Here is a 27,285-nt window from a genome sequence, read left to right as displayed (position 1 = left end):
TCCTCGGTCATAGTTTTTTGTCGCCCACAAGAATCCTAGAGTCCCAAAGAAAGCACCTACCTCCCCCATTTCCCCCCATTAAGTTTGGGACTGGAAGAGGCTGCTACTATAAAAAAGCAATGTCAAGAAGCAACCACGTGGTGGCACAAGAGAAGAGATCAACACCGTGGCGCCGGAAGAGCTGCTTGGAGAGTAGGGAATTAGACGGTGGATTTGTTGCAGATATATGAGATCATATTCGGCTATTTGGCTAATTGAAACACCCAAGACCGTCTCCATGTCCCTGCCGCTTGCAGGACATTATTCTCCACCAGAGCTGTGTACCTGACTCATGATATGAAAATTAAGAACATTAAGTAGTGCAAATCATAGAATAACGAAGTAAATTAATACACTACATTTGAGAATGAGGTGCATCTGCCTTCAGGGAATAAAGATAGTGTTTTTTTATTTAAAAATGTATTAAAATAATTATTTAATTAATTGTACATTGGGTTTAGAGTTTGTATGGAAAAAAACGATCAATTTGTTCTAAATTCTTGAGTAGAATAAAGTATGTGAGCTTTCCACTTTGTGTTCCATGTTCTCCTTCCTAGTCAATCTTACATACGGAAGTCAACAAAAATAATCAAGCCAAAATTAGTTCTCTTACTTTTGCATCCTGATTGAAATCAACAAATAGCAGTCCAATCCAAACAGTAATTTTAGCAAATTAAAAAATATTAAAAAAAAATCACAACAACCTTCAAGAAAATTTTTGTTCCAGCAGCTATGATTCTTGTGTTTGATTGATTAGAATATTCCTTCAAGAAAATTCCATCCCGGACTTTGAGAGAGAGATTCTTTCCTTTGGTCATTGTGCAGCCACGGGAATGAAAATGTCATTTTTTATATCCACTGTTTTTGTTTTTTGTTTTTTGTTTTTATTTTTTATAACGAGATAGCGGTAAAACACTAATTATAAAAAATTATAAAAAACTAATTAATATTGTTGATTGTATGTGAATAAGTAAGCTAAACATCTTAACTAACTAGGCAATAGAATACCCAAATTTATTATACCGTGGGAAGATTAAGCTGGATAATTTTGTATGATGGAGCAAATGGAAGCACAAACCATCCACATCGAAGATGCATGATCAAATGATGAATCTGGGTGAACTAGGAGTAATCAGATACCAAAGGAGTAGTACGAATTCAACAAAATGGTTTCTACATGTATTAATACACCAGCCAAAATGTAGCTGGAAGAACAGAGAAAAGAACAGAAGAAATTGTAGGTGATCTATCTGTTTTTTCTTGTCCAGCTCTAGCATTTACAGGATTTGTGTATATTTAGTTCCTTACAGAGCAATAACCTATTGAGGAACAGATGTATTTGGGTGGCGATCAGCATCCATATGACATCTGAACAAGCACAGCTCTGTATTTTCGTCCTCATCCTCGTTCTCCTCTAATGATCTCCCATTAGTTTCTCGCGTGAACAAGTATGTCACAGCCATTCCCAAGAGACAAATCACACCCAAACTTACTAGAGCAATTCTCATTGGTCCGATTCTTGGAAGATCATCTGGGTCATTCTTGTGTGAAGCCCACAAGAACCCAAGAGTCCCAAAGAAAGCACCTGCCTTCCCCATTGCCCCAGTAATTCCATGGCAAGTTGATCTAAATCTAGCCGGAAAAAGCTCTGCCGGCACAATAAAAGTCGTGGTGTTGGGTCCAAAATTTGCAAAGAAGAAAGTTAGACCATAAAGGAATAGGAAGCCTTTTTCGTGTTTGCCCCAATACTGGTATGGGATTCCTAATGCAAAATAAACTATACCCATGCAGAGAAATCCCATCATTTGGATTTTTCTTCTACCAATACGATCAATGAAATAGACAGTGAACCAATACCCTGGAATTGCAGCAACAAGTGCTACCATGGCTTGGAAGCGAGCAACTTTGAAAGTTTCTTCATAAACGTTGGTGTCTTTCAAGTGAAGTTGCTTCTTGTAAATTTGGGACTGGAAGAGGCTGCTACTGTAAAAAGCAATGTCAAGAAGCAGCCACGTGGTGGCACAGGAGAAGAGATCAACGCCGTGGCGACGGAAGAACTTCTTGGAGAGTAGGGAATAAGATGGTGGATCTTGTTGCAGATTTATGAGATGATCTTCGGCTATTCGGCTAATTGAAACATCCAAGACCTTCTCCATGTCCTTGGTTGCTTGCTGGACATTATTCTCTACCAGAGCTGTGTACCTGAGCCGTGATACGAGAAGTAAGAACATCAAGGAGTGCAAGTCATACAATAACTAAGTAAATAACCTTGCTTAAGTAACCTCGGTTTTCTTAATTAATCGTAAAGAATCATCAGCACTGGGTTTTGAGACGTCCTGATGAATTTGCTCTAAATTCTTAACTGAGTACGTTTAGCTAGCTACTCCATCTATCAAACAAGCTTAATCATGCCATGATTGGAAACTATATTTTAGTTTAATATTTACAAGATTATTATTTGAAAGATTAAATAATTAATTTGGTGACAAACAGATCATATAATTCATCATATATAGGAATAGAAAAATCATTATAACCCATTTGGTCACCCTAAGAAGGCTGCCTTTACATTCTTTTTTCTCCTTCCTCGTCAAATCCACATATAAAAGTCAACAGAAATAATCAAGCTTAAACTAATACTCTTGATAATTACGCATTAAAGGCCTTTTAGAATCTCAAATTTTTGGAATGATCTTAATGAATTCATTAATTTATCAATATATATGTGTGTGTGTGTGTACCTGGCTGTTTCAGGCATCATCATGCGCCAATAATATGTGAGTCCAGCCGGGACGGCACCGAGTATCAGAATCAACCTCCAAACAATGTCAGCGTCTTCTGGTGTATGCTTCCATGACAAATTCTTGGAAGCAGCAGCCTCAAAAATCTTTGATACCACCATGGTCACCATGGAACTAGCCAGAATCCCAAGCCCTTGCATAGAAAACAAAGCTGCTACGAAAGCTCCACGTGTCTTCTTATTAGCAAATTCAGACATGATTGTAGCCGACAAAGGGTAGTCTCCACCAATCCCAAGTCCCAGAAAAAACCTGAAAATCCCCAAACTGACAAGAACACAGGTTTTGGTCCGGCAGAAGGAGAAACCGCACCCAATGGAGCTGAAAACCATGAGAATCAATGAGATACCGTATACGTGGCGCCTTCCCATTCGGTCACCAAGTCTACCAAAGACTAGTTGACCAATCACTGTACCCAGCAGGGCTGTGCCTAACATGGTAGCAAGAACAACTCGTGGGATTTGGTATTTTTCATCAAGAGGTTTGTCCTCGTAGTATACACGGCCAAGAAGCTTCATGATTGGAGGGATACAAAACAGATCATAGGCATCAGTGAAGAGGCCCATGCCTGCAATAATTATGGCTTTGAAGTGATAATACTGTATTTTTGCCGCATCAAGGGCATACAGTACTTTTAATGCCATTGCTGAAGAACTTCGAAAGGGCAGCGGGAAAGAATGAGTAACAAAGGGGAGAGAGAGGGGGAGGGAGAGAGAGATCTCGAGTAGCTTCGTTTGTTAAAATTGGGTTTGGATTCGTACTCAATTGCAAAGAAAGGGATTTATATATATAAATCTTTTGGATTAGAGTTGGTTTTGTTCCTCCAACTCTTAATTTTTCTTACTTATATCCTCTTCTATTTTTTTTTTCCTTGTATACTAATATGGCCCTTCAGTCAAATGTCATAAAAAATTCTATTGACAACGTTTGTATCATACCATTAGCTGGTTAAAAAAAAAAATCATGTTGTAACAATGACATCTCCTACTCTATTTATGTCCATATAATAAGTTCATGATAGGGATTGATAACAATATAATTAAACTTTGATTAATTTGATACTTGTTAATTTAAAAACAAACTTGAATTGAATTTTATAGAAGTTAATCTAGTTTAATTTAATTGATCTAATATGAAAAATTATTTGATTTTTTAAAACATAAATTTTTTTTTATATAAAAGTATTATTTTAGATTAACTCAGGGTGGCCAAATGGGGGATGTTGACAGAACAAAATATAATAGAATGATCAAGCTAAGTACATTAAAGAGCAAGTGGACCCAGTACAAAAGTCACCCAAAATCTCTACCATACATTACATTCCGTGTTTTTTTAATAAACTTGGCGAACATGTCATGCAATTTCCGGGAGGAAAGAGATGATGGGATCGCATCAAAGACTTTAGACTGGATTTAGTGTGTAATTTTCAGAGAAACCCTAATATTCCATGAAGATGCGAATCAGGTAATTTTCCGTCGACTTTCGTTGATGTCTTACGTGGAGAGAGGTAGCTGAGAAATCAAATGGGTTTTATCAGAATCTTTTTGGGATTCCATTTGGAAGATATTTTCTTGTCTGCTCCCCTTTTGACGATCCTAGGCTACAAGAAACTGCATTAACTAGACTACTGTTACATGCACAGTTTGATGCCTTATAATAGGAAGTATGAAGATGTTGAACATCATAATAAGATTTTGAGACAGGCATCACCACAGCTAATTTATCGTTTGATTCACTGAAACATTACAGATGTTATGGATACCTTATTATATTATACATTAACAAAACTGACTAGTTTGTTCTCAACATGAGATCAGAAAATTAAAACAATGACTCGAAGTTAGAATTACCAGAGTTGAAATCAAGATTAGACCCTTGTAAATCATCTCAACTGAATTTTCAACCTAAAATTCTCAGATTTTTTCAAGTATAGAGGTTCCTTGCAGGCCACACATGACAGGATTAGATTTGATCCTAAAGTCATAACAAGAGACACATGGACCGTGTACGAGGAAGGAAGGCCGCGTGGAGCCATTTTCTTGTCTAGTTCAAGGACCTCTCAGACGGTGACTTCTTTTAGTGACTCGTTAACGAAATAATGTAGCTACACTAAAATTCTCAGATTTTTTCAAGTATAGAGGTTCCTTGCAGGCCACACATGACAGGATTGGATTTGATCCTAAAATCATAACAAGAGAGACACGGACCGTGTTCGAGGAAGGAAGGCCCGTAGAGCCATTTTCTTGTCTAGTTCAAGGGCCTCTCAGACGGTGACTTCTTTTTGTGACTCATTAACGAAATAATGTAGCTCCAGACCCATTAGTAAAGTTCATTATAATAGGGGAATGATAATTTTTCGTGAGATCTATAAACTTTGCATTGAAATCCTTTCACATGCCATTCGAAATGATTTTGTCCTCTCTAAAGGCCTGGAAGCCGAAGCCATGAACAGCAAGGGGAGGTGAGGCCTATGATGGAATGGGCTGACAGGAACAAAATGAAATCTGGCCCACTAAAAGCTAGATCCACACTCCAATTTCCTTATATATATTACAGAGGAAGACATTAGCTGAACAAGCTACAACTACAACCTTATTTTCTTCAACCATCCCTTGTTCCTACATTGAACGACATCAAGTTCTTCAAAGTGTAAATAGCATAGGAATTACCATCAATGTTAAGCAAAATTGCAGTGGTGTTCCACTGTTTCTGGATGCTAGGAGTCTAAGGCTGTCCAAGTGCATTAAGATCACCCCATTTTACTTTTGCTTTATGACAACTGCCTCAAAAATGCCATCAGTTCTGAACTTGGGTGAAACCAGCCTTGGATCGACAGGTCCTGGAAGATTAAAAGAAACTGTGAATGGTCCAGGTGGGCACATTTGCTGAGATTTCATACGGAAAACACGTGATCGTTTCTTTATGATCTTTCCACCGCTTGTTGACCCTTGCATATGAACCTTTCCATCAGATTCAATCTCACAACTGAATTCACCTGATACAACAAAAATTATCAATATGTTAAAGTAAAGAGCACATTATGTTCTGAAAAGAATTGCGAGGAAAGCAACCACTCAAGCAAAATGGCTGCAGCTTTTGAGAAAATAAGGACAGCAACAGAGATGGGGACATGATCTGCTTTTGGGTTCTTAGCCAGCAATGTAATAATTTTTGCATGCAGTATGTCCCAAGAACATTCGAGGCAACGAAATCGAAAACATAGGGTGACACAAATTAGTACAGCACTGATTAAATATTAGCATGAATAAACTAAAGAGAATTAAGGGGCAACAGAAAGACGTACAAGAATCGCTACGCACACCAGGAAGAGCAACTTGGAAAAAGTATGCAGCTTTGCTAATGCCTATGTCAACAATTCCGATTGGGGGTCCAGTTAACTCCCTTCTTGCTGTACCAGTCAAAATGACAGACTTATCAGTGAAATAATCTTTGAATTTAGGAAAAGCAACACGAGGCATAGTAGTGGGCCCATCCAATTTGCAGCTCCTCCCAAAAGAGTTGCTTTCTTCACTATGCCCTTGTGGATGAGAAACACCACAGTGAAATTCTGACACTGAAAGACTGCAACGGCGACGTCTTTTGTATTTATGTTGAAACATTGCTGGTGGTTTCTCATTTCTTGATGAAATAGTGCCAGCAGTTTTCTCGTCACTCTTTGGAATGCGAAATTGTTCAGTTTCTTCTCCGCCTTTCTGGGATTCATGCTCATAACTTAGGCATTTCTTCGTATCAATCTTCAAACTATCCACGCCAGATAACCATTTGAACTTTTCTAGGTCCTCTTTCATGTAAGATGTATCTGGATTCTCAATAAGTACAATCCCCTTCACAATTTCCAGGCTTGCCGAGTCCTTTTTATGGCCATGAATACTTAAAGGGAAAAAACTTGTAAATAGCCTACAATCCTCTAGTGGCTCTGAGCCCGACAAATGCAACTTGCCTTTAAGATACAAACACAGAGTAATTGGATTCAAAACCAGGCTAGGATGAGCATTTCTTAGGACATAGTAATACAAGCTCTCCAATTGAGAAATGCGGAGAAACGAGTCACCAAGGTTGTTTGAAGTGTATGGTGGTAACCCTTTAGCTAATCTATGAGCTGCTGAGCATCTTGGGTTATCAGAGTACAAATCAGGACCCAAGAAAGTACTCATGATGAAGTTAAGCAAGAAATGCTGGTCATCAGATGGTGCATTGACGAATCCTGTTAAAGGAACATTCTTCTCTTTGACATCCATGTTTCAAGCCAAGCTTCTTTTACAGCTAGAAACAACTCTGTGCACTTATCAACATGGGGAATAAGATGTTAATTAACGTGAGATAGCAACAGTACAGTAAAAGAAAAGCCAGAGAAAACTGCTCAACCAGCATCTACTGTCATAAAGCTGATCTTTTTTCCCTCTATCTTTTACATCTACAAAAGTTTATGTTTGTTGAAGAGATTCATTGAAGTGAAGGGTCTAAGCATAATTGTCTTTCTTTTCATGCATTTAATCCAACAAATCTCCAAGAATGGTTCTGGTCCCTTCCTTACATTGATCCTTGATCAAAAACTTAAACTAAATTGAGTCCTTCAATGGGGCAAGCTGCTTCCTCTCTAGCAACAATCAGAGAGTAAAAATTCAAAAGAACATTGTGGCAACCTCCATTATTCCACTATAAGCCATATAGTATAAATGCATTCATTAACGATCAAGGCATTTGATATCTTTAAGCTCTTGCTTATTGATCCCCATTGATTCCTAGTACAGCCATGATAATCGAGGTAGAAATGGTTGGAACAGACAAAACGAGGGAGCAAGTTAGAGTAGAAGGCTACCTTTTCAACACTGCAGTTCAACAAATGGTGGTTTGCAGAGATGAATGTTCATGGATACAGCTCCCATTCAGGCTGTGCTGAAGATGAATTTAGGGTTTGAATCATCTCAAAACAAGCCTTTGTTTTGTGAAATTTCATGTTTCTGCCTTCTAGTACCATGAGAAAGTAAAGCAATTTCAAGAAACTGTAGCTCACGTTCGTCGTTAATTGCACTCTTGTTCTTAGACGACTTGTAGCTTTTTCTTTCTTCAGATGACACGCTGTCGGTCGATGCTCGTGACTTGTCTTTCGGGGACAAGGGCGTAGATGACGTTCTACCAAACGAAATTCTCATGTCAAATAAGGATGCTGGAGCATCTTGAAAATGTTTTGGTAAGTAAACTATTTAAATTTTTATTTTTGATTTATTGGATTATAATATATTTTTTTATGTGTTAAATTTATGAATTTTTATTTTATTTTTATAATTAGTTTTTATAATTTGTACATATTAACAATAAATTCCTAAGAAATATCCACATAAAACATTTGATTATGTTGCTATTAACAAATTGAACAAATCAATTAATAAAAATTAAAATTGAGATACACAAATGTAAAAATTAAAAAAATAATAATTAAACACTTGTTTATCTTTATTTCTTCCCATCAAGATTTATTCTTTTTAACACGAAACCAATGGTAGTGATAGGCTTAAATTTTCAGCATATTTACAAACATCATTAAAGAGCTGGGCAAAACACTCGAGTTTAGGTAACAGGTTGGATTGGCATTTTCTATGGGTCAAGTGTCATTTCCAAGTTTAAGTACTGGGAATAACCAACACTTCTATGTAGGTTCAGACACACTATCTGAACTCAATTTTAGAGAGTATCTCCTATTAAGTTTTGGCTTTCTTTTCAAGCTGAAAACATGTTTTAAGTTTTCTTCTTTCCTCATTAATTACTAGTGTAAAAAATATCCCCTCTCATTAATACTTGTGTAAGGAATTATTTATCTATCATAAATGTTATCATAATAAAATTACTTTTAATTCTGTATATCCAAGAAAAAAAAACAAGATTCAAGAGATATAAAATACTTATTGAATTACCAGATTAAAGGTTTAAGCTTTTCTACATAAAAAAAGACAGAGACAATACAAGAACAACTTTGTTCTTAAAATTTAATGTTTTTTAGCCTATTTATTATGTTTTTTTTTCCTTTATAAATTTGCTGACCTTGGCATTTGAGGATCCTCAAATACTACAAAAAAAAATTTTTTGCAAGGTATCTCAAAGATAAAATCAAGATAGAATCATTTACACTTGACCAACCTATAATCTAACCACAAAAATATCTTATTCCACCAATAGATATGATTTAAAAGTCTCATCACTTATAAACCTGTATTGAGATTGAACATTTATTTCATCAAAATTTGAATTTTTTTTTTAAATTAATTTTTTAGTATTTTTGAATCGTTTTAATGTGCTGATATTAAAAATAAATTTTAAAAAATAAAAATAAATATTATTTTAATATATTTACAAAAAAAAATATTTTTATTATATTCTCAAACACCCTTTAATATTTTTATAGTTATCGTATGCTAAATATTAAACAAGCAACAAGTGGGTTTTTTTTATACGGACATGACCTTTAGCAGAATTTTTGTCTGCGGAGCTAAGAATGTGGCTTGTCATTTGTGACACACTAATAGTTATGATCGAAAAGCACTACACTACCATCACAAGTCAAAAAAGTGCAAGATCGAGGATGACCAGAAATCGAAACATGTGTAGTGTTTCTCGAAAAATGTTCTTGCAATTAAAATTCGAGAGATCCCAGATTCCAATGCATGTTCTTCACCCTTTCACCCTGATTCCAAGCATCCCAAATTGAATCTTCCCGGGCTCCTCGCATCCTTCTTTCTGAAGCATGAACAGCTGCTGCTGCATATATGTCCTGTATTTTTTTAATGTTTAATGTAGACGCGGCCCTTTAATTACCAAAAGCAAAATATGGATGTGATGGGAACGATAGGAAGATAAGAATTGGGTCTTCATTGGATTCGAATAGAGAGGTAGCTAGTCACAACAAAATGCCATATATATCTTGAAGAAATTATAAAGGAGAGAAAACGCATCCAAGCTAACATATCCGTTTCAAAATACCTAACTTGCTGTGTGAATTTTTCCTATTCTGCTTGAACATATATGTTTTCACCGAACTTTTTGTTTTTGGTATGATCACAAGCATAAGTATAGTTATAGGACTCAGTTCGAGAACAATTTAAGTCGTTGGTCGAAGCTAATAAGTAAATTCAAACTAACTATTTTTTAAAATAATATCGTTTTAGTAAAATAAAATAAAATTCATACTTAACCAATTAATTTATATTATCAATTTATCGAGATTTATATCAAAATTTTAATCTAGTATTATTTGTGAACGTATTCTTGTTAGTGAGAATTTCTATAATATTTTATATTAGATAGTTTGTTGGTAAGGCTTTATGTAGTCGTTTTATGTTAAAAAGAAGAAGAAGAAGAAAGAAGATGATCGATATACCATTAACAAGGAACAAGAGTGCTGCATGAAGGAAAGAATATAACATCACTGCTAGGACCCACCAAGAATTGATCCAAACTGTTCGAATAGATGGATGGTCAAGATGAGCTTGTGAATCTTTCCAGGTATCCTAATCCTAACTTGCCGCGACGCCATCCCCACATAAAAATAAAGGCAAGGTTGGACTCGTCAAACCCAATGATTTAAAATGCTTGAGACTCACATTGCTTTGCGCAGAGGGAACTGCGACTCTCTGTCTTTGAGTCTTGAATCTCGAGCTAGCAGAACAACATGTCATATTTCAAGCACACTTCTCCATCTTAACGGTTTTCTTGTCATCTGGTTTACATGTCATGTCTGTGTGTTTGTCTTTGAAAAAGAAAAGCGAAGAAAAGCAGATGGTTTCTTCGTCTAATCCTAGAAGCACAGGACTAGAAACCTCCTTTATTGTTTATTCCATCTTTTTTCATGTCCCCCCTCTCTCCCCCTCCTATATAAGAGCCTGACTTTCCCCTTCTGTTGCATTCATTCTCCAACTCATCATTCCATTTGTATCCTGCCGCCTTGTTCGTTTCTTTACCTTTTTTTTTTTTTTTTTTTTATCTCATCATCTCCGTATCATTATTCAATCATCACTCCCCTTCGGAATTCCATCATGGAGGTACCTATTTCTCTTCCCTTTTCTAATATCTTTTAATTACAGGCACTAGCTAGCATGGTTCTTGAATATAATCAAGCCAGTTTCTTCTCTCAAATGTCACCAATATTTCTTAAAAATGGCATGGAAGGCCAAGCAAAAATGGTTCAGCTTTTCATCAACCAAGGCAAATGCTAGTAAATTAAGATTTTTGGTCAGGTCTTGATCTTGTTAGCTCCCGCTTGTGGAACTGCTCTTTATTAAGGCAAAGAGTCTCCTATATTCTTTAAGTTTTAGAAGTTAGTTTGTATTTATGCATGTAAGACCCTTTTGCAGACTGTTGAGTTGAAGGTGGAGATGGTTGGCATACACGAGAAAAGACTGAGGAAATGCCTGTCAAAATTGAAAGGTCAGTTTGTCGTCCCAGTCACTTTGATCTGTGTTTAATTATTGGTCCTGGCCAGCTAGCATGAAATCGAGCCAGTCATGAATCTAGACAACATCTAGTGTTTTCATGTGATACATTTCAATGTTTTTGATGATCCCTTGTTCAATTTTTTCTTGTTTTCAGGGATAGAGAAAGTGGAAGTGGATGTTAATAGTCAGAAAGTGGTGGTCACAGGATATGCACATAGGAACAAAATACTTAAAGCCATAAGAAGAGGAGGTCTTAAAGCTGATTTCTGGTCTACCCAAAACGAGCTTCTCAGTGTTTATGCCAGTGCAAGTTATGGAAGCTTGAGATTCAACAACTTCAACCCCTTCTAAGACTATTTTATTTTGCTTCTTTTTCTACTATTAGTTCCTCTTTTTTCTTTTTTTTTAACCCCTGAAGGAGATGATCATATACCAAGGTTTTGATTCGTGCCTGTATTTTTTTTCCCGTTCTGATTCCCCTTCTGCCTTTTCTTTTTCAAAGGAAGTCTTACATGTTGAATGATGATAGTATACACAGAGTGAAATAGAAGAATCCTAAATTTTGCGGAGCCATGTTCTTTCCCTTTTCCTTTTCTTTTCTTCTTTTTCTATATTTTTAAGCATTTCTATTTTGCGTTGTATCTTCTTTGTTACAGTTAACTCATTGCAATGGCATGAAATCTTGGAACCATGGAGAAGAAAATGATAGAATTATGAGTTGTGCGAAGGCTAGTTTGGTTAAATTTGAAGAAGGAATCTGTTTTGCTTGCAACCCTTTCTTTCTCTATACATCGCCTTCAAATTCTTAAATAATTAACTAAGAGCAGCCACAGGACGTTCACCGAGAACGAATAGAGACTTTATTTAGAATGACAATATCATTTTGTCCCATGCATCAATATTAAACAAAATAATATTTCTCACAATTAATCTCGGAGAATTTGTTGACTTTAAATCTTGAGATTAGTATGCAGGTAGATTTATTAAATTTATCTGAATCTATCAGTTTAAAAAATAATTTTGATTGGCGTGTAAATTAATCTAAAAATATCATTGCAAAAATATTAAAGTGGTATTAATAATAACACATGAAAAATAAATATAAATGGTAAATGAATTCTTTTATTTTCTGGTGATAAGTCATCCTCAAGAGACGGCATATTGATTAAATATTAAAATATGATAATTTTAGGGCCATTTTAAATTAACTTTTAAACTATATAAACTCAATTAAAAACGTTTACATAATCGGAGGATGGATATGTAGTTTGTCCTAAGTAGTTGATCCTTGACGGTTATGATGCTCTGTCGTGTTCCTAAGCAAGACTTTTGAAGAAACGAGAGAAAGAGAAAGAAGAAGCAGAATGCACTTCAGCCAGAATGAAGGGATAGAAGACAACACGTTCGTAGTCACTGGAGGACTAGGCTTCGTGGGCTCCTACTTATGTCTGGATCTGGTCCGTCGAGGTGCTCGCCAGGTTCGAGCCTTTGATCTCCGACCCACTTCTCCATGGTCCGTTGACCTCAAGAACCATGGAGTTCACTGAATTCAAGGTTCCATCATCCCTTTATTTATTCCTTCCAGTCACTCATCAATCCCTTTATTTTTTAGTATTTTTTCCCTTTCTTTTGATTATGTGCAAATCAGATATAAATTGAGAAGATCAAGCAAAGATTAATTAATTTAGAGAATAATATAGTGTGTGTGTGTGTGTGTGTGTGTGTATTTGGTTAGTCACTCTGCAATAATCTTAAGAGCATTTCCACAAACTCATCATTTATTGCTGGATTTGTATCAATAATGGTTGGAATTAGATTTTGAATCAAGCACTCGCTGATTTCGTTCTTAACTGCTAGGACAAGTTCCTGAGATTCTTGTACTTCTTGCAACCTACTAAGCTACCAAGACTGTAATGATATAGGGGATGTTGCTCGAAAAAAAGATGTTGATAAAGCCTTACGTGGGGCCGATTGTGTTTTCCACCTTGCTTCGTATGGCATGTCGGGGAAAGAAATGCTCCAGTTTGGTCGGGTTGATGAGGTGAATATTAGTGGAACTTGTCTTGTTTTGGAGGCTTGTCTCGAGTTTGAGATCAGAAGGCTTGTTTATGTGAGCATATATGGTGTTGTCTTCGGCGGAAATGAGATTGTGAATGGCAATGGAAGCTTACCTTTCTTTCCCGTTGATGACCATGTTGATCCATACGGCCGTAGCAAATCAATTGCTGAACGGTTGGTTCTGAAGCACAATGCTCGTCCTTTCAAGTAAGTTAATGTTCTTCAAGAATCCTCACTCTTGTTATGCATATCTCTATTTCGTCATTTGATAGAAGCCTCATAAAGATCTATTCAATTCTTGTAAAGATGATGTGATAGGACTGAGTTGACATATCAGATTTTTCTTTGCTGAAGAAAAATGCACGTGAAAACGGAGTGAGGTTGATTAGTTTTTCTTTGCTGGTAGCTTCTGACATGCTAAACTAGAAAAGGGGGATGAATCGGGACTTGAAAGGCATCAACAACTTTCATAATTACAAGTTTTCATAATAGGAAAAGAGTTATATGGGTTGTTTCTTTGCTGTGTAGGAAGAACAATGGAAAATGTCTTTTTACGTGTGCGATTCGTCCTGCTGCTATATACGGGCCAGGGGAAGATAGGCATTTTCCGAGGATTGTATCCTTTGCCAAGTTAGGCCTTCGGCCTTTCAAAATTGGTGATTCAAATGTGAAGACAGACTGGGTATATGTGTATAACCTTGTGCTTGCACTAATATTGGCAAGCATGGGGCTTTTGGATGACATTCCTAATAATGAAGGGCATCCAATTGCTGCTGGCCAGCCATACTTTATATCTGATGGTAATAACCAAACCATTGGCTTCAAATCAAACCTCTTTACGGTATAAGAGAACTACTGGTAATTCTTGAGACTCTTTCCAGTCCTCAATGTGAGATAATTGTCTTCAAAAGATTGCTTGGTTTTTACAGTGGTAATGGAGGGTTTGAGGATCTAACCTGCTACTCTTTCAGGGTCTCCGATCAGCACTTATGAATTCCTCCAGCCACTGCTTAAAAGTCTGGATTATGACCTACCAAAGGCCAGTTTGTCTGTCCCTCGTGCTCTTATGCTGGGAAGGATTTTCTGGGCAATCTATACCGTATTATACCCGTGGTTGAATCGATGGTGGCTTCCTCAGCCACTGATCCTTCCTGCTGAAGTGTACAAGGTAGTTTCAAAATATCATATTCTCTGCTTAACATCCATGCCTGAAAATCAAGTCTCCGTAAATCATGCATGAATGTTTTGGCAGCATTCTTACTTTCTTCATCTTACAATTCAAGAAACATAATAAAATAAATAAATTAATGTGCCTAATTCTAATATCGTAATCACTGTATTACTGAAGCTAATGTATTTCAAGCAGGTTGGTGTGACCCACTACTTCTCTTCCCTGAAAGCCAGGCAGGAGCTTGGCTGTGTTCCAATGGTGAGTCCTCGAGGGGGCATGGCTGCAACTATCTCATACTGGCAGGAGCGGAAGAGGAAGACTTTGGATGGACCTCCCATATATGCAAGGCTGTTTGTTGTGATCGGAATAACTTCCGTGTTCAGTGCTGCTTACTTGCCAGACATGGTACCACCAGTGTCACTTCTCAGAGCCACTACCCTTATCCTCTTCCGATCAATGTGGGTTGTGAGAACAATATTTCATTTAGCCATGGCCGCACATATTGGTGAGGCTGTTTGTGCATGGAAGCTTGCAAGGAGGGTGGATCCTGCTAATGCAAGAGCATGGTTTTGGCAAACATTAGTGTTCGGAATCCGTTCATTGCGTTTTCTGTTGAAGAGAGCCAAGAGAGCAATAGAGATAGCCACATTGTAAAACACCTTCCTGTTTCCCTGATGGAGAACAATAGAGAGCAAGCAAGCTTGGCAGTTGGATTTTAAAGCTTCAACTAGTGAGCTCAAATTTGACTGGTCTCAATACTGATTGGTTCATTTAAACTTGGGAATAAGCCCTAAGCAGTTTTTAGATTCAGTTCAAATAAACACCAGTGCATGATGTTCTCCACCTGCACTTGTCACATTTAGTTTAGAAAAATCCCAGTACAGTACACGACTGCTAGTTGAAACATGATTCATGAATCCAATTCGTGTTCCACATGGATGGGAGATGGAGATTTCTGTCTTGCGAGGATACTCTGTCCTTTTATTTTATTTTTGTTACAAATTTGTTTTTATATCCATGTTTATGTTTCTGCAACTAGAAACGTTATGTTTTCTGTATATATGTCCTGAGACATCAACCAAACGGCTCCGTTTGGGAACTGAAGAAAGCAGCTGCCAAAAACATAAAAAGTTATGCCAGACGGCCGATCTAAAACCTAAACAGGCTCATATTGAAGAAAAAATTGAGATCGAAACCCAAATTTATCCGGGTCATTTCAATAAAAACCTGTTAAGAACCTGTTAATTCTTTTTAGAAAGATCTGGTTTAACTCAGATCAACCCTCGTACTTCATATCTCGAGCCTTGTAGCAGGTCGTCTCCGGTCAAATTTAAAAAATATGTTCTATAATTCAAAAAATTAAAAGGTAGATTCCCCAGAATTTCTCACCTTGACCACACCGTAATTAACAGAAAAAAACAAGTCTCTGGTTGTTAAAGTTAGGTCCCGATTTTCCATGACCTCCTTTCCAGCGCCTCTTATGATCAACTTATTGATGCATAATTTTTATCTTTTTTTCTTAGCCATTATATTTGATTTATTTGTTTTTTCATCTGCAATAAAATATATTCTTAATTGAATTTATATATTAGTCAAAACTAGTTTTTTTTAGATGATCTTATAAATACAACTTTTTCATGATCTTATGTTTATAAAAAAATAATATTTTCTTATAAATTTAATATTTAAATCTAAAAAATTAAGAGACAAAGCATCGTCTTACCCAATAAATTATTCTATTAAAAAATTTTTTTATATGTATTAAAAAAAAATACATATTCTTAAAATAAAAATAAATGGAGGGCAAAGAATTAAGTATTTTTCCCATTTATGAGTTGTCCTGAGTATCTGAAATTTATATAATTATTAAATTTAAATATTAATTAAAATACATATAAATTAACTTGAATATTTATATTAATTAAAAATAAAAATAAAAATAAAAGTATAAAACGTTAAACTTTAGTCTGGTAATAAAAATAGCAGGAAAGATTTTCTCTCTTTTTTCTCCCCTTCTCGAGAGAGCAAGAAAAGGAGCCAAAAAGGAAAGCAAAATGCACTTGAGCGAGAATGAAGGGATAGAGGCCAACACCTTTGTAGTCACAGGTGGATTGGGTTTCGTGGGTTCCGCCTTATGTCTGGAGCTGGTCCGTCGAGGTGCTCGCCAAGTCCGAGCCTTTGATCTCCGACTCACTTCTCCTTGGTCTGATGATCTCAAGAATCATGGTGTTCGACTCATTCAAGGTTTCCTTTTCCTTTTTTCTCTTTCTTTATTACTGTATCAATTTCCTATTTATTTCTTAAATCTATTTCTTTTGTGTGGAATAAGAATGCGCTGATCAATTCATCAAGTAGTTGACTTACTGCAGTAGATTCTAAGACCATTTCCATGAATTCAAAAACACATCTTGTTGTTGGGTTTCTCTGCTTTTTTTTTCTTCATTTTATAAATTCTTTCTTTATCTGGTGATGATTATGGTTTGAATTGGATTTTTATTTTTTTTTCGTTTGAAGAATTTGTCGTTCACTGCTAGTTAATGTAGATTATTGGCTTAAGCTACTAAGATTGTGATGATATAGGGGATCTTACTCGAAAAAAAGAAGTTGATAAAGCCTTACGTGGGGCCGATTGTGTTTTCCACCTTGCTTCGTATGGCATGTCGGGGAAAGAAATGCTCCAGTTTGGTCGGGTTGATGAGGTGAATATTAGTGGAACTTGTCTTGTTTTGGAGGCTTGTCTCGAGTTTGAGATCAGAAGGCTTGTTTATGTGAGCACATATAATGTTGTATTCGGTGGAAAGGAGATTGTGAATGGCAATGAAAGTTTACCTTACTTCCCTATTGATGACCATGTTGATTCGTATGGGCGGAGCAAATCGATTGCTGAACAGTTAATTTTAAAGCACAATGGCCGGCCTTTTAAGTAAGTAATCTCTTGCAAGAAAGCTTACTCTGTTGCTCTCTAAATTACTTAGTGTGTGATTCTAAGTTTATCCCGGGTAATATATTGCCTAGTACCTTGTAAAGATTTTTTTTTTTTTTTTTTGTATAGATGATAAACTTGGTGTGAATCATGAACTGACACAGCAGTCAGATTTTTCTTGAATTTTGAAAGTAATTGGTCTTGAAAATGACTGAACTTAATTAGTTTTACTTTATTGATAGCATCTGACAATGTTGAACTAGATAAGGGGATAGGTTGGAAGGCATGCAATCATATTTTCATAATATGCGTTGTTTCTTTGCTGTACAGGAAGAACAATGGAAAATGTCTTTACACGTGTGCAATTCGTCCCGCTGCTATATATGGGCCAGGTGAAGAAAGGCATTTTCCGAGGATTGTATCCTTTGCCAAGCTAGGTCTTCTGCCTTTCAAAATTGGTGATTCAAATGTGAAGACAGACTGGGTATATGTGGATAACCTTGTGCTTGCAATAATATTGGCAAGCATGGGGCTTTTGGATGACATTCCCAACAAAGGAGGGCATCCAGTTGCTGCTGGCCAGCCATACTTTATATCTGATGGTAATGACCCAAATCATTTCCTTTCATAACATTCTTGTTTACAACTTTAATACAACAATAACAATCAATTTTTTTTTCTTGAAGACTCTTTCTATTCCCAAATATTAGTTGGCAATATGGGATGAATGTTTTTGATATAGGATCATGCTCACCGTGGAAAAGAGGAAGTATTTAACCTGCTACTTTTACAGGGTCTCCAATCAACAGTTTTGAATTCCTGCGGCCTCTGCTTAGAAGCCTGGATTATGACCTACCAAAGGCTGCTTTATCTGTCTCGCATGCTCTTATTCTGGGAAGGATGTTCTCTGCTATCTATACAGTCTTATACCCATGGTTGAATCGGTGGTGGCTTCCTCAACCACTCATCCTTCCTGCTGAAGTATACAAGGTTGTTTCAAAATAACATATTTTTGTCCTTGACAGTGATTGACCTATTCATCTCAAGTAGTCTGGCGGCATGCCTGGAAATCAAGTCAAATGCACTGCAAATTACACACATCTTTCCACATGTTTCTTATTTTTTTCATCTGGCATAGAAAATGATTCTCCTTTTCTTTCTACTTTGTACGAATGTAAATGGCATTACTCTTTTTCTATGAAAATGATGAATTTGATTGATATGCCTACTGCTAATTTTGCAATCACTATATTTTTGAGCAGGTTGGCGTGACCCACTACTTCTCATTCCTAAAAGCTAGGGAGGAGCTTGGCTATGTTCCAATGGTTAGTCCTCGGGAGGGCATGGCTGCAACTATCTCATACTGGCAGGAAAGGAAAAGGAAAACTTTGGATGGTCCTAACATATATGCTTGGCTCTTTGTTGTGGTTGGAATGATTTCATTGTTTGGTGTTGCTTACTTGCCAGACATAGGACCAGTGCCGCTTTTAAGAGCTATATCCCTTTTCTTATTTCGGTCTATGTGGGTGATAAGGGCAGTTTTTGTTTTATCTATGGCAGCACATTTTGGCGAGGGTCTATATGCATGGCATCTGGCAAAAATGGTGGATCCTGCAAATGCAAGAGCATGGTTTTGGCAGACATTTGCTCTCGGGTTCTTTTCATTGCGTTTTCTGTTGAAGAGAGCCAAGAGTTAAAATCTGGGCATTAAACAATGTTCTCCTGTACTGTTTGAATCATTGTAAAACACCTCTTTTCCCTTTGGTGGGAAGCAGTAGTGCTCAAGCTTTGAGATGCTAAGACGAGGCCTATTAGTTCGTTTTGGAGCTTCAACCTTTTATCTAATATTCGACTAATTTCCATTTTGATTTGTTTAAGCTGGAAAATAAGCTCATAAGCAAGCCAATCTCAAACTGATTCGCCTTCCTCTGTCGAGTCTAGCTTGAACTTGCTACCAAAGATGCGACCTCTTGCAAAGGCCAGCGGATCCAAATCAAAATTCCCGTTTCATAGACTAGTGGACTTTACGGAAAAATATGCTTTATGTGTGACTGCGTGCAGTCATGTGCCAATTGACAGGAAAACGCAACCAGAAATACAACTAGAATGAAAAAAAGTACGGGGAGAACATTCATGGGCATGAAGATTGAAGAACATAAGAAGAACACAATCCTGAATTAAAACGAACACCTTTAAGGCCTTGATCAGCAGGTAAACAAGGATTAATATCCATTGCATATGAGCTACGATAACAGCAGCAAGAAATGGCCTACTACTAGTAAGTCAATACAAGTCAAGTTAATCATCTCATCTAAAGCTTTCTCAAAGCACGAACATTTCTCAGACTTCACACAACCTCAGGAATGGAAACACCTAGCTACCTCATTGGCACTATCCAGCAAGCAGTGCTACTATGCAAGAAAACATTCTTTAGTCTTATTTAACGAACAGTTGACTTAAAATACATATGAGGACTCCGAACCTCTTTAGAGTCCACGCCTACTACTACACTAGTTAGTCAAAAAGCTAAAAGGATTTATTTCCATGGCATGTTTGATATGCCTTGTGGGCTGTTATTGCAGGCTCCAGTACTCTGGTTCAGTGGACTACCAGGCCCACCTGACGATTCACTGAGAGTCCCACGTGACGGTGGGCTGCTCACCCCAGTCGATCCACCAGTTGGGGGAAGCTTTGATGTTGCAGATGAAGGTTCCATGTGGTTTGCTGACTTTGATACCTTGCGACCATCTGCAATGAAACTACTCACAACTACCTGCAATGAAATAGATGGCTCAATATCATTGGCTGGTAGACTCACTAATGCTGAGTACATGAATGGTAAGAAAAGCAGAATTCAAGTAGAGTATCAATTAGCTCAAGTGTGTGCTAAAGTGATATAAAAGATATGACAGCATGTGAAATTCTGATGATAATAATATCATGAAATGCACTTCTATCACATGCAACTTTTATTACAAGATCAAATATTTTTGGAGGTACAGACAGACTGCTTAAAACTACAGTGAAATTGTCTTCACAGATTTCAGCCTGTACCTGTACTGGGGCTGCAGCCATTAGAAGACCAGCCACACTACCACCTAGCACCCGACCATCTGGGCCAGACAAACACACGCTTAGACCTCCAGTCCTGCTCCTTTGACCCCCGTTTTCTGATGGCAGATATGAACCAGAAAGTGCCAGAATTTCAAATCTTCCCTGAATTGAGAAGGAGCAAAAAAATTTGAAAAGAAACAATGAGTGAAGACTGTGGTCAGAGGTGGACCGGACCACAATCAGCAAGGACAGAATTGCCTCCAGTGCACAACTGAAACACAGCTGTTCATGGAAATATACAAATGCTATTAACAAGTTGGGAAAAGGTGACCGAAAAATCTAATGAAAGGAAGCCCTCATGAACATGAATCCTCTACTTTCATGAATATTAATCAGCAAAAGTAACATTAACAAGGGGGCAAGAATTTGACACCACAAAGCTGATTCTTCAACAGCTAACAACTCAGACATGGTTTTATATATACCTCTCGACAGAGATTCGAAATGGTTAAAATCCTTATTGACATTTGCAGATTTTAGTGTTCAACTTTCTAAGATGAGAAATTTTTTAAAGGATTTTATTAAATTCTTGGACATTTTCTGTTTCCAGAAAAATTTATGCGATGTCACTCACCTCATAAGTTACAGTTCCTCCAGATGTGGACTGTTGGCGAAGAGTCACATTGGATATGGCACCATTTGCTGACAAGATACAAACAGCCCTTGAACCATGCTGAGAAAATGACATAATCTTCGACGATACATCCTTAAAGGAAATAAAATAAAAGTCAACCACCAATTACAAGATAAACTATGTGCTAATAATCATAAGTTTAACAACAAAATAATACCAAAACAAGAAGTTGGAAAGAAAAGCAAACTGTTTTCTACGAGGAAAGAAACTTAAGTATCAACGACATGAGTTATGATTAAGATATCAGAAACACGATCATTTGACATATAAGCAATCTTAACAAGTTCAGCGCTTTCCAAATCCTCACCTCTCATATCAATGGCACAAGGACGATAAACAATCTCATATCAGTAGCACTTATTCACCATATATCTCACCCACTAAAACAATTTGATTTCCTTAAAAGTCACTAATTACCAACTAAACATGAACAATCATTTTGGAACTAGTTTGAATTACCTTCGCCTAAAGCTGTCCACTTTAAGTAGTTCACCATTTTCCTTCTAAGCTACATACTTGCAGTCTATGCATTGATTGATCAAGTACCAAAAGAACTTCTAACTGGGATACACAATTATTATTATATTCAAATTTATAAGCATGCCAGCATTTCTTCTCTCATTCTTTGGCCTTCGGGGTAGAGCAGGTCGATTTTCCTAATATAACATCTCGATGTTTCTGAGGTCATATAAAATTTGTCACCCTCCATAGTGACTCAGGAACACAAGAAAACCGATGCCGGGACTGAGTAAAGTAACCAACTTTCGGAGGTAAAAAATCAAAAGATGGGCAAGCAATCCATGCTTCAATCATCAAAGTTAAGTTAATCGCCAACTGATATGGATATGCATTATGGCAATGCCTTGGATAAAAAAAAAAAAAAAAAAAGGATTACAGTGATCATGGTGAGTTGCAAACAACAACTAAGATTTACCTGCCAGAAGCAGAAAGAGTTAAAAATGGAAAAGAAAAGAAAGTTATAATATGAAGGAAAAATGGAAACCTCCCCAGCTTTCACAGTGATCACATGTGGCGTGAACCCAGTCCCAGCTGATCCTGCAAAAAGAAACGCATGGATATACAGAAAATATTCGTGTAAATACAGCAAGAAATATACAAAATAAAAATATTGAGAATTTTAAACATAAGCCCCCCACCCCAGAAAAAATAATACAAAAGAATCATGCAGGCTGGAGGCATTCGGCAATCAGCATCGAACAAATTTTTTTTATTCTCTGAGATGATATAGCATGATGATGCATCATCTTTTTGGTTAAGTTTCATGCGTGTGTGTGTGTGTGTTGCATTCGACTGAATTTTATAGGAATTTGATTGGTCTTATTCAATTAAAAAATCAACACCGGTATTTTTATAGGAAAATAATATATTTATTTTCATTCAAAAAATTCAAAAGGGGCATAATAGTAATTTTGTAAATAAGAATCCCATGTCAGATTTGCCCTTTTGTATTTTACACCCCCGGTAGCCGGTAGCCACAGTTCAATATTCTTTTTTCTTTACTTGTTGGCTTGTTGCATCTCAGCAACAGCAAAACCAACAACTATTCTATCTCATGTCCTGTCATCCTGTGTGCCTCACAACTCTACCACACGCTCCTCCTCCTCCTCCGCCGCCGCCGACTGTAACTTGTTACCTCTATAAAACATTCATTCCGACCGCCCCACGTCACTGACACTTATATTGACACCGCCCATATTTCATAATTTTCAATTTTTCATAATAATGAAAAGAAAAACAAATTGATTTTTATATAAAAAAATCGATAAATATAATAAAATATAAATTAACAAACTATATATGTGTGTGTGCATATACAGACACATAAATATATGGGTCATTGGTCATTACCGAGAGCATCAAGTTGCTGTTTTTTGCTGGAACCAGGAGGCCTGCCTCTGGCTTTCTTTACCCCAGAAGGCGACACTGATCCTCCGAGAGCAACAGCAGGACCAGCGACGCCAACATCAGACCCAGGAGATGGAGTAGGAACAAGAGGCTGAACCTGAGCCTGAGCTGGAGGAGAAGAGAGACCAGAACTTGTTAGTTGGGTTACAGCAACAGACTGAGGTGCAGACGCAATAGCCAATGCCATGGTGCCATCTGGCCCATACTTCCTTGGTCTTCCTCTCTTTCTTTTCATCGGATCTCCTCCACTCCCTCCTACATTAATCCAATGAGGAGATACCGAGTCCCCAAGAGCCGATCCTTCCACCCCACCAGGCTGATAGTTAGGTGACGCCGCCGGAGTGGTAGTAGCGGTGGTTATCGGTTTGTAAACAGCAGCACCGTCAGCACTGAAGGCTAAACGCATGTTTTGTATGACCGGCTGTGACGGTACCTCGGTTTTATGTTGCATTCCTGTCACACTAAAAGGGTCTCTGCTTGTCATCACCCCTGTCTCCGACCCCGACATCTTCAGGTCTACTAAATTTTCAGACAACCTCTGTCCTAAGAAAAATCACTTTCAGATCACTAAAAAAAACCTCAAGATTCACACTCTTTAAATTTCAAAAATTTATTGCTCCCAACTGAACCGTGCAAGAGAGGAGCAAGGAAGTTTTTTTTTTTTTTTTTCTTGTGGCAAGAGATCATTAATTTGTCTTAAATTGTAAGAAAAAAAATAAAAAAACTAAACTGGAAACAGAAGAATCCGCGTAAATCCAGGGGACATAAATCTAGACAAGAATCTAGTAAACCCATAAGAGAAAAAAATAATAACAACTGTTAAAACAGAAAATAGGAATCCTTTTTTGAGAAGAAAATCTGAAAAGGAAAGTATTTTGCGTAAAGGAAGGAAAGAATTTCGTCATAACTTTTAATTATTTTTTAAATTAAAAAGAAAAATAGGAAAACAAGAAAAATAAAATAAAATAAAATAGACTTACCGATAAATTAGGAGAAAGTAAAAGAGATGGAATTCACAGGGGTGGAGGAAATGAAGAGCTGCAAAGGGTATTTCTCAGAGAAATGTGAGAAATCTGAATATTAAGTTAATAATTTAATTCAAACACTTTTTTTTTATTAAATAATCTTCGGGGGGGGGGGGGGGTTTCCTTTCTCATGCCTTTCCCTTACGGTGAGAGAGAGAGAGAACTTTACAATTTTTTTTTTATATATATATAAAAAAAGACAGGTAAAAAGTAGGCCTAAATTTGCTTCCGTGTTTATTATTTTATTGTATTTAATGCAGTCCTATGTTACCCTCCCTCTTTTTCAAATTAACCTTTGTTAATTTAAAGGGGAATAGCTGATAAAATTTTGAATTTATTTTTTAAAACTTATTAATTTAATTATTATAAATTTTAAGGTTATTTAAGACTTATCTGATTATTAATTAATTTTTAATTTTAATATATCAAATAATTAATTTAATACACATAAACTGTACTGAACACCATATATATATATATATATAGTCTTTGCTATAGAGCAGTGTTAAATTGTTGTGCACGCATCCACGTGTCGATCAGAATTTAAAAGAAATCCTTAGTTTTGCATGTAAGTCAATTCCCAGCTAGTATTAGGTTCATTCCTACTCGAGGAATGTTATGGGATGGAAGTCATGACAATTTTGCATCAATTGTTTTTTTTTTTTTTTTTCCATTTAGCCCCTTTTTTTATATTATCTTCAATTCATAATGTATAAAATTTAATTATTGTTATTTGGACATTTGTACAATTGGACGGGAGTGGTGGTTAGTCTATTCTTCTTCTCTTTTAAATCCTTAAAAAAATTCCACTTGTGCGCGTTAAAACTGGTAGCTGGACCCGAAACCTTGTTTCACAGTAAATAAAAAGAGTAAGTTGATTTTGTCCCCTCATTAAAAATTTAGAATACTGTATTTTACAATACTGAGGGAGTTGGCGAGGTTGTTGGTCCATGAACTAAATTAAACTGTATTTTTTGAAGTTTTTGGTTTGAATTTACTTAATTCTTATATCAAGTGATGAATAGCCTTAATTTTAATTTTGGCCCTTAAAAGTTACAAATAAAACGTTTCACAAGTTAATTTATGAAGCCTAGTTATTAGTAAAAATAAGTATAATTAAATGATGTTATTTGATTTGAATATTTTATTATTATTATTATTAATATAGATGTCCGGCCAGCAGTACCTTGCAAACTAATCCTACGGAACCTAAAGTTAATGACCATGTAAGTTTTCAGTAATAATGAAATTTATGAGACTTAAACTGATAACTTATACAAAACAAACTTAGAGTCCAACCAATTAAGTTATAAATTTTATGAGTTGAATATGTTTTTTTTTTATCTAGTGAGTGTTGTATATATATATATATATATATATATGAAAATAGAGGAGAGGTAACTTATTGGTGGGTGAAATAGTTATGGCAAGCAAAATAAGGAAATATCGTTTTAGCATGAGTTAATTAATATAATCGGAAGGTTTTACTTATTATCATTGATACATGTTTACGTAATTGAATAGAATCCTAATCTGCAATTTAATATTGCTGATAATTAAAATTACAACCTTCTTGAGAAAATTAACATTAAAGATAGATAAAGTTATTAAATACGTTTCGACTCAAAATCTAATCATAAAACTTAGCTAAGTTAATTAGATAAATTATAATATAATGTAATTTAAAATTTAATTTAAATAATGTTTTGAATTGATGAATCATCAAGTTGACTTGAATGTTGAGTTAATAATATTAGTGATGAAAAATTATTCATCAAAATGAAAAGAAAAGAAAAAAAGAAAAGAGAATGGATGCTAAAAGATTCTCAGCAACGATCTTTTTCTTTAATCCTTTTGCCAAAGAAGAAGAAATATGTACAAGTAGAAAAGATAAAGTTTGAGGTGTTTTGGATTGGTAATTAATTAGAATTTTGGACCGCAAGCTCTTATCGATCTGGTTTTTTTTTTTTAAAAAAAAAAAAAAAAATACTAAAATGGAATCTCAGGGACTTACAAAAAGACACAAGAAAAGAGACAGATATTTTTATTACTATTATTATTATTATTATTAAAGAATAATTCTCCATTTCCCTTCTTAAATTTTAGCTAGCACACTGGGAGTATTTTGTTTGAGGATAGAGTAGTAGAGTTGTGCAATGATTTTCACGCAATCATTTGTCAAGAATCAAACATTAACTCAATCATTTCAAAACCCAAATCAAGATTTTTAAGTTAAAAGGTCTCAAAAAAAAATTATTTGCAAGGATGCTTCTAAATTATATTCCGAGGAAAAGTGTTAAGAATAAATTGTAATTGATATTACAAAAAAAACAAATGGAAAAAATAACAATAATCGATAAAGGTGGCACATTTAATATAATGTTAGATAAATTTAATTTATAATAATTTAACTATTTTTTCAGGAATGAATCTTCCCAATTTTTAGATAGGATGATCATTTTTCATTAGTAATTACGATGAAAAGCATGGTTTTGAAACCTATATCCATAATCACATGATGTTTCATAAATCGTTGTACGCTAAAAAGGATATTAAATTTTTTATATATATTTTTTTAAATTAGTAGTGGTGATTTTTTCGTTATGTTTTCACTTGATTATTATTATTTTTTAGCATTTATTCTAATTAAAGGTAATACATAACTGCTGAATTTCAAGTGTGGCAGAGGGCTTTCGTGTTTATTGATGTGAACAAGTTTAAGATATCTATTCCCCAGCCAAGGTTTGATTCTGAATCTTTTGATCTCTGTATATACAAGTAGCAATGCAAAAACTCAGGCATGGTGGTGGGGTTACTAAATTTAAGTTCTGTTTTACAATATTATTGCAGTTTGTCGATGAAGAGTCGGTGAAACCGAGATCCGGAAGGTGTGTGAAAACTACTTGGTTTTGCAGGCTGTTTCATCCTTCAGGTTCATTCGATGACATGAACTACCTGTAAACCAGGTATCATTCTTTCATTCTCTTCTTTGGCGGCTATGTGTTCAAAATTCTTGAGTAATCACATTCGATTCGCATGAATCTGCGACTCGCGAAGAGAGCTTCTTAAAGAAGCACCATGTTAGATTTGGATATGGACTCACAGCAAGGACAACTTTTGTTGAGGTCAAAGAAGAAGATTGAATCACTG

At 35.9% G+C, this 27,285-nt stretch overlaps 5 protein-coding genes and 1 pseudogene across 10 annotated transcripts; 3 read left to right on the top strand and 3 right to left on the bottom strand.

The window, feature by feature from the left end:
* Positions 1–1,196: 1,196 nt before the first annotated feature.
* Positions 1,197–3,705, bottom strand: LOC118042042 (probable inorganic phosphate transporter 1-9). The gene is made up of 2 exons (XM_035049577.2): positions 2,781–3,705; positions 1,197–2,241 (listed from the first exon to the last, which is right to left on the bottom strand). Exons 1-2 carry the CDS (start codon positions 3,479–3,481, stop codon positions 1,359–1,361), a joined length of 1,584 nt encoding a protein of 527 aa, XP_034905468.1. The 5' UTR covers positions 3,482–3,705; the 3' UTR covers positions 1,197–1,358.
* Positions 3,706–5,177: 1,472 nt separating this feature from the next.
* LOC118042041 (increased DNA methylation 3) lies at positions 5,178–7,876 on the bottom strand. Of its 3 annotated transcripts, none has more exons than XM_035049573.2 (3): positions 7,678–7,872; positions 6,142–7,140; positions 5,178–5,832 (listed from the first exon to the last, which is right to left on the bottom strand). In XM_035049573.2, the coding sequence occupies exons 2-3, from the start codon at positions 7,094–7,096 to the stop codon at positions 5,597–5,599; spliced, it is 1,191 nt and encodes a 396-aa protein (XP_034905464.1). In that variant the 5' UTR covers positions 7,097–7,140; positions 7,678–7,872; the 3' UTR covers positions 5,178–5,596. The 3 variants fall into 3 exon arrangements, with proteins under 3 accessions (XP_034905464.1, XP_034905465.1, XP_034905467.1); XM_035049574.2 differs by having other exon boundaries at positions 6,142–7,133; XM_035049576.2 differs by having other exon boundaries at positions 5,621–5,822; positions 6,142–7,876.
* A 2,695-nt stretch (positions 7,877–10,571) lies between these two features.
* Positions 10,572–12,004, top strand: LOC118042040 (heavy metal-associated isoprenylated plant protein 28). Its single transcript, XM_035049572.2, has 3 exons — positions 10,572–10,891; positions 11,204–11,276; positions 11,439–12,004. The coding sequence occupies exons 1-3, from the start codon at positions 10,886–10,888 to the stop codon at positions 11,633–11,635; spliced, it is 276 nt and encodes a 91-aa protein (XP_034905463.1). The 5' UTR covers positions 10,572–10,885; the 3' UTR covers positions 11,636–12,004.
* A 603-nt stretch (positions 12,005–12,607) lies between these two features.
* LOC118042039 (uncharacterized) lies at positions 12,608–15,529 on the top strand (annotated as a pseudogene).
* Positions 15,530–16,486: 957 nt separating this feature from the next.
* LOC118042036 (uncharacterized) lies at positions 16,487–19,313 on the top strand. Its single transcript, XM_035049568.2, has 5 exons — positions 16,487–16,757; positions 17,094–17,436; positions 17,767–18,038; positions 18,230–18,426; positions 18,699–19,313. Exons 1-5 carry the CDS (start codon positions 16,568–16,570, stop codon positions 19,131–19,133), a joined length of 1,437 nt encoding a protein of 478 aa, XP_034905459.1. The 5' UTR covers positions 16,487–16,567; the 3' UTR covers positions 19,134–19,313.
* A 535-nt stretch (positions 19,314–19,848) lies between these two features.
* Positions 19,849–24,246, bottom strand: LOC118042037 (AT-hook motif nuclear-localized protein 10). 4 transcript variants are annotated; one of them, XM_073407634.1, is made up of 6 exons: positions 24,091–24,246; positions 23,054–23,648; positions 22,188–22,240; positions 21,125–21,256; positions 20,491–20,772; positions 19,849–20,209 (listed from the first exon to the last, which is right to left on the bottom strand). In XM_073407634.1, exons 2-6 carry the CDS (start codon positions 23,616–23,618, stop codon positions 19,973–19,975), a joined length of 1,269 nt encoding a protein of 422 aa, XP_073263735.1. In that variant the 5' UTR covers positions 23,619–23,648; positions 24,091–24,246; the 3' UTR covers positions 19,849–19,972. The 4 variants fall into 4 exon arrangements, with proteins under 4 accessions (XP_073263735.1, XP_034905460.1, XP_073263737.1 ...); XM_035049569.2 differs by having other exon boundaries at positions 20,491–20,652; XM_073407636.1 differs by having other exon boundaries at positions 23,054–23,653; positions 24,091–24,243.
* Positions 24,247–27,285: the final 3,039 nt, after the last annotated feature.

Source organism: Populus alba, chromosome 2, assembly GCF_005239225.2.
Source record: "Populus alba chromosome 2, ASM523922v2, whole genome shotgun sequence".
In the NCBI taxonomy this organism is placed as follows: domain Eukaryota; kingdom Viridiplantae; phylum Streptophyta; class Magnoliopsida; order Malpighiales; family Salicaceae; genus Populus; species Populus alba.
The sequence above is the reverse complement of the archived record's forward strand: the minus strand, read 5'-3'. Positions and strand labels throughout refer to the sequence as shown.